The following is a 6,501-nucleotide window of genomic DNA, read 5'->3' as shown; positions in this document are numbered from 1 at the left end:
GACAGCCCATCGTTTCCCCTCGTGCAGGCACACCACCCACTCGACCACTTCATACCTGTGTGCTCCATTGCTTTTCTGCGAGTGAAGCCCCTTGCCGACCCGCTTTTCTATTGCTCTAGCGCAGCGGTGGGGGACGTCCGGCCCACGGGCATGGTCCGGTCAGCCGGGGACTCCCTTTCAAAGCCCCCGTGCCTGCACGGCTCGTGCCGCTCTCCAAGGAGACCCCGCCTCAGCCACGCCGCCAGCACGCGGCAGAGCAGCGCAGGGGCTGCTCCAGAGGTGCTGGGCACGGGGGACGGGCGGCTTGCTCCGGAGCCAGCGCAGAGCCATGGTCTGTAGCCTGCACGCTCCGGGCAGGGCACGCGATTAGTTGTGAGCTCAGCAACAACACTCTGCTCACTCCGGTGTTGAACTAGCAGTCATTTATTATGCCCAGTCCTGGTGTGTGAGAGGAACCAAATGCCCACCAGCTCCTCGTGGCAGCGAAAATGGAGTCACCAATGCCACAAAACTGCCACAAGCAACTGAACCCTGCAATGCTGACCACGGGGGCCTTGGCCTGGAAGGGGCAGTGCAAGCAAACACAATAAGACACAACAGCACGCACGCAGGGGATCGTGGCTCTGCCCCGGCTCCAGCAGGCTGTCCCTGCTAGGGATGCTGCCCCCACACCCTGCCACCCAAGCACCCCTGTCCCCGGGGCACTGAGCCGTCATGTACGTGCACGGGGTCCGGGTCCGCCTGTGCAGTCCAACTGCACGTGTGGCCCTAGATGTGGTGTGGGGCCCTGCACTCGCGCACCAGAAAGCTTGAGCACCGCTGGGCTCACGGACTCGGAGACGCATCAGCTTTCACGAGCACGTGCTCACCTCCTCACACGCTATGGCAGGAGGCGCAGAGAGCAAAGGACAGGGCGTGGATGGAGGGGAGGAGAGGAGAGGCAGGAGGACACTGCTGAGAGAGGAAAGCAAAGTCCCAAGTGACAAACCACGGGGACGGCAGGGATCTGTACATGAAGGACGAGAGCTTGGAGCCGGTCCCTCCCAGGCTGTGCACGTGGGGATTGGGACATGAAGCAAGTGCTGTGATGGAGACCCCAGCCCTGTCCCCACCCCGGGGGCACCGAGGGGTGGCAGTCGGGGCGCGGGGAGGGGACAGTCTGTGCCCCCCGCGGGTCATGGCAGGGACAGGGATTCCCTCAGGGCTGGGCTGGGACCGGGCACAGGGTCAGGGGAGCCGCGTTGGTGCCCCCAGCATTGAGACTAGGATTGAAGAAAGGGCGCAGGGTCCCGGAGAAGGTGTCAGTGAAAGTGAAGAGATGGGACCTGTCGGTCACGTTGTAAAATGAGACTTCGCCCCGCTCGTAGTCCAGGAAAACCCCCACCCACCTGGGCCGCACGCACACGGGGAGCGGGGTCATGGGGGAGGTGCAGGCCTTGTATCCCCCGTCCTGTAGCCACACGACCCAGTATCCATCGCCAGGTGTCAGTCTGACCCACCCCTTCCTGCGCACAGACTCCCTGCACACACCCAGGGTCCAGCCCGTCTTGTCTCCCACCTCCACCTCCCAGTAGCGCCTCCCGCCCGTGATCCCCTCCGAGCCCAGGACACAGGGACAAGTGTCAAATCTCTCGGGGGTGTCGGGCAGATCCTGTCGGGTGTCTCCGTGTCTCACACATTTCCGATCCTCAGACAGGACGAGGTTGGGATGAGCCGTCCCTGGGTCCAGAGTCACGTCCACTGGGGAGAGAGTCACGGGTCAGGGCCGGGGCAGGCGGTCCCCGCGATCACGGGGAATTCGCTGCGTCCCAGGACTCGCGGGTTGGTCCCTGCTGGGAAACCACCGTCGCCCCGCGGGGAAATGGGGGGACAGGAAATGGGGGAACAGGAAATGGGGGAACAGAAAGGCGGGACGTCCCCACTGACCCCTTCTTCCCCGGGGCATTCCCGGCCTGGGCACCGGAGCCACGAGCCGGGAGGGACATGGGGTGGGGGCGGGGCAGGCCTCGGAAGGGGGAGGGGCATGCGATGATGTCATCCCAGCAGGTCCCTGCCCAGCCCCTCCCCCACACCCAGCGGGGCTGCTCTGCCTGGGGGGGCAAGAGGAGTGGGCTCCAAACACCTGCGCTGGTGTCGCGGGCGCTGCTGGGAAGGGGGCGAGGGGGGCGGCAGGGAGGCTGCAGGGAGGGGGCCGGGCTGGGAGACAGCAGGGAGCAGAGGGGCCCAGCAGAGCAGCCTGCCCGGGGGAAGGGGTGGCAGGGGGCAGGGCCCGGGGGTCTCTGTGCTCTGGGCCGGGGTCACTGGGTGTGCTGCCGACAGCAGGTGGGTGCTGCCCTTGCCACCCCAGGCTGGGCTGCTCTGCCCCAGCGGGGACCCCCATGCCCCAGCCCTGTGGGCACAGGACTGCAGCCAGGGCACCCCACAGCCAGCGCCTCCCCAGAGCGCAGCCCAGGGCAGGGCCGTGCATGGGGCTGGGCGCACGGGGTGGGGAGGGGAGGGAAGGGCAGGGGGAGCACTGACAGGGGCACTAAGCACTGCAGAACAGGGCCCATTGCTGGTGAGTCTGGGGCAGTTGAGCGAGGAGGGGGCATTTCCCTACTGACTGCCCCAAACTTCTGGGCTCAGCTGCACAAGAGACATGTCCCAGCACCCCCGCCGTGTGTCTGCTCTGGGGGTCTCCACCGGAGGAACTGCACTGGGACAAGGACACCCCGTGTACACAGGACCTGGGACACTGCTGGGACCGGGGCCGTCTGCCCCCAGAGCACTGCACAATCCCAGTCCCGTGGGCCCAGTTGCCGCACTGGCCAGCCTCCATTGTGCCAGAAGCTGCACATCCCGATGCAGTTTCCAAACACATCGCAGTGACCCAGGAGCAGAAATCCCAATGGCTCCCAACAGGACCTGGGCTCCGGGGCCACTTGGGGCCTGTGGAAATGCAGTCCTTGGAAACCACAGGAGACTCGTGCATTACTTGTGCAAGGGCAGGCTGGGGAGGATGACCAGTCTGGGATGGGTCTGTTCAGAGCACCAGTGTGAATGCACCTTCCCTCTGCTCTGTCCCCAGACCTGCTGTGACATTTGCCCACTTGAGGACATCGGCCCTGCTCCCACCCAACACCCAGGCTGAAAACAGAGACGGGTCCAGTCCAACTTCTCCTCCCAGAGGGATTTGTCCCCTGTTGTGAGCTGCACAACTCCCCTACAGCCATGCCCAGGCCCCCCAGCATATACAGTGCTGGCAGGGACTGGCTCACATCCCCAGGGAGCGTGTGTGCTCTCCACCCCCTGCACCCTGGCCCATGACAGGGGACCGGACTCCATGATCTCACAGGTTCCTCCTGGTCCTTCTTTCTGTGACTCTGTGATCGTGTGCGTGTAAGGCGTGGGACTTGCTGGGTTTCATTGCAGAGCTTCTTCCATTCATGAGGACCTCAGGGCTCATCCACCCAACAGAGCTGGCCTGGGTCATCAAAGCCCCTATAAGGTCTCTTGGACTGACCCTCCCAGACCCAGGCACATATGTACCAGGCCCAAGTGAAAGCAGCTTTTTGGCTTCAGCTTTGTGTGGGCCAGGCCTGCACTGACTGCTGGTTTGCACCATCCTGGGCAGAGAACCGCTGCAGGGACCCAGTCATCTTATTCAGCATCTCTTGCTGCCTGGAGGGGCTGGTGCTTGCACTGGTGTGTCTGAGCTCTCTGGGCAACCCCAGGCCTGGCTGAAGGCTGCTTTCTGCCCTTCCTGCGGCCTCAGGGAAAGAGCCGTGAAGACCCTTCCTGGAGGGAGGGACCTGGAGTGACAGAAGCCACTGTCCAAAGCCCAGGCAACACACACGGCCTGAGCAAGAGCTCAGGGAGAAGGAGAAGGGTTTCCCTGGTCACTAAAGGCAAAAGGAGCAGCTGGGCACAGTCTGGGCTCTAGCTGGGAGAGGACATGGGTGTCAGGGAAAGAGCGCAGGGACACCGGGAGGAAGCAGCAGGATGTGTGCTGGGAGCCAAGGTTGGGCATCAGCATTTTGCAGCCTGGAGCCGCCTGAGGCCAGTCCACTGAGCAGCCTGCAGAGCAGGGCCAGGGGCAGCGGTGACACGTAGGGGGTGCATGGGGGCAAACATATACCCCCGAGAGCATTGGTGCACCCCTCTGACCGGCCGCGCTCACCACCTAGGTGATGGGCAGGCGAGGCAGGCGGGAGCACCGGTGCCCCCTGGAAGCACAGGCTGATCGCTGCCACTGCCGCCAGACGCGCCGGCAGCCGCTCCCAAAGCAGCAGCAGCTGCTCCCAGAAATGGCTGCAGTGATCAGCCCCAGCAAGCGGCCGCAGGGGCTGCCCAGGCAGCAAAACTGGTCGTGGGAGGATGCCCTCCGGCAGCAACCCTCCCACTGGGATCCTCTCTCCCACCCCCAGCACCACGGATCAGTCATGTTGTGGTTCCACATCTAGGCCACTTTTCCTGCCCCCACCCTCTATCCTCTGCCTGTGCCCACCTGCCCCTTCATGCCCTGTCCCCTTACTCATCCCACTGCCCCGGCATGCTCCCTTTGTGTCCATCTCCCAGGCTGTCTCCTCGGCCTGGAGCAAACCCCCTTATCCTGGCCACAAGCAACCTAAACCTCCTTCTCTCAGCCCAGCCCCAAACCACAGCCCCTCAGCAGCTTCCCTGGCACCAACTCTCTATCCCCGACCCCTGGGCCAGTTAACTCCCCCTCACAGGGGCAGTGCCTGTGCAGAGGATGTGGACAAGGCCCCCTGGGCTGGAGGAGACCCGAGACCCAGAGGATGTGACAAGAACACGAGATGTGGGCTCTGCTACCCGACTTTCTCTCTGAGATTGACACTCCCACCCGGCCTGCTCACCCCTGCCCTGGTGGAGGGTTTCTTGTGCTCTGCACGCAGGGATGGAGGTGCTTGGGCTGCAGGTGCTGGGCCACCACCCAGGAGATGGGGAGTATCTTCCCTGCTCTGCCACTGACTCTCTGTGTGACCCTGGGCAAGTCCCTGGAGTCCCCTGGGCCTCTGGCTACAGAAAGAGGATCATGGGCTGTCCTTGTCTGTCCTGTCCCTTTAGATGAGAAGCCACCAGGCAGGGCAGGGCTGTCTCCTACTCCTTGTCCCGGCAGCTCCAAGCATGCAGGGCCTGGTCTCAGCTGGGATCTCCTGGCACTGCTGGGATAAACAGCTGCACACTGATCCTGCCACATGCACTGATGCTGAGCAGCACTTTGCTTCTCACATCACATGGAGTCACGATGCCAGCACCTGGCAGGGATCCGACATGGACACGCATGGATGTTGTGCTGCCCCAGTGCCCCATACACTGCTGCCTGCCCCTGCACACACGGGCCTGCCCCTGCACCCCTGCCTTCTCCAGGGTGCAGCCAGAGCCCTGGGAGCTGAGCAGGGGGAGGCACGGCTTTGGGTCCTGGTGGGGGGGACACAGCTCCTCTCTCCCTTGGAGGGGACCTCACAGCTCTGGTGGGTGAGGTTTGGACACCCTGTTCCTCACCCCACCACCCCCTGAGGGTATCCAGCCGTGCCCTGTCCTCCATGCTGTACCTGCCACTGCATCACCCACAGAGGGAGGAGCGTTTCCAGGGCCGGGGTCAGCAGGGAGCAGCTCAGCACCTCACTAGCAGGAGGCAGCAGAGCCGCCAGGGAGGGCAGCTGCACCGGGGTCTGAGGCCCAGCATTTCCCCAAAGCCCAGCCCTGGGGGCTCGGGGCAACTTTCTGTCTCCTTGCACCCGTGACCCTGCCAGGCAGCACCCCGAGAGTCAGGGGCAGAGCGCGGAGCCGACACACCTGGGGAGATGGGGCCAGGAGGCCCGGAGGAAGGGTCGGCTTCACTCACCTGCATGTCTCTGGGCTTTGGTGAGTCCTGAAAAAGCCAGAAACCAGAGTTCAGACAAACAAGCACAAACCCCACAGGACACATATCAGTGAACAAGACATTGCAGAGAACAAAACCAGCACTTACCCAGCTCTGGCGGAGCGTCCCGGGAAGGACAGAGGGAAGGAAAATGAAAACAGGTCAGTCAGTCGCCATGATCCTCACTGACAAAGCTGCCCCGCACGACGCACAGCCAGTGCTGGCTTCAGCAGGAATGCTGCCTGGTGCAGGTGGCAGGATCGGGTCCCCAGGCCAGAGTTGGGGCCTCTCTTCTCCAGCCCCTGGACTGTGATGCTCTCCCACCCCGGTCCTAGGAGCCAGTGGGGCTGCCCCGGGGGGAGTTACTCACAGGTGCAAGGGAGGCAGAACTGGACACGGGCAGACCCTTCCCCTGCTCCAGCCCCTTTGTGCAGATGGGGCAGATGGGCAGGATCTGGCCCTGACTGCACACATGAGCAATGCCCGGGTGCAGGTAGTGCTCAGCTGGCACGGAGCAGAGTAACCCGCACCTGTGCCCGCTGCCACCTGCTAATTTCATGGGTGGGGTGTCGGGGCAGGGGTGTCAGGGTACAGTCCCCTCCTCAGGGACCACAGGCAAGTGGAGTCAGTCAGAG

General features: G+C 63.7%; 1 protein-coding gene across 1 annotated transcript; it reads right to left on the bottom strand.

The window, feature by feature from the left end:
- Positions 1–407: 407 nt before the first annotated feature.
- Positions 408–1,759, bottom strand: LOC132249494 (E3 ubiquitin-protein ligase TRIM39-like; the record flags this gene model as incomplete). Its single annotated transcript, XM_059724761.1, has 1 exon — positions 408–1,759. A coding segment is annotated over one exon (561 nt), but the record flags the coding sequence as incomplete, so codon positions are not given.
- Positions 1,760–6,501: the final 4,742 nt, after the last annotated feature.

Source organism: Alligator mississippiensis, chromosome 1 (genome assembly GCF_030867095.1).
Source record: "Alligator mississippiensis isolate rAllMis1 chromosome 1, rAllMis1, whole genome shotgun sequence".
In the NCBI taxonomy this organism is placed as follows: Eukaryota; Metazoa; Chordata; order Crocodylia; family Alligatoridae; genus Alligator; species Alligator mississippiensis.
Note: the sequence above shows the minus strand (reverse complement) of the source record. Positions and strands in the feature narration are given on the sequence as shown.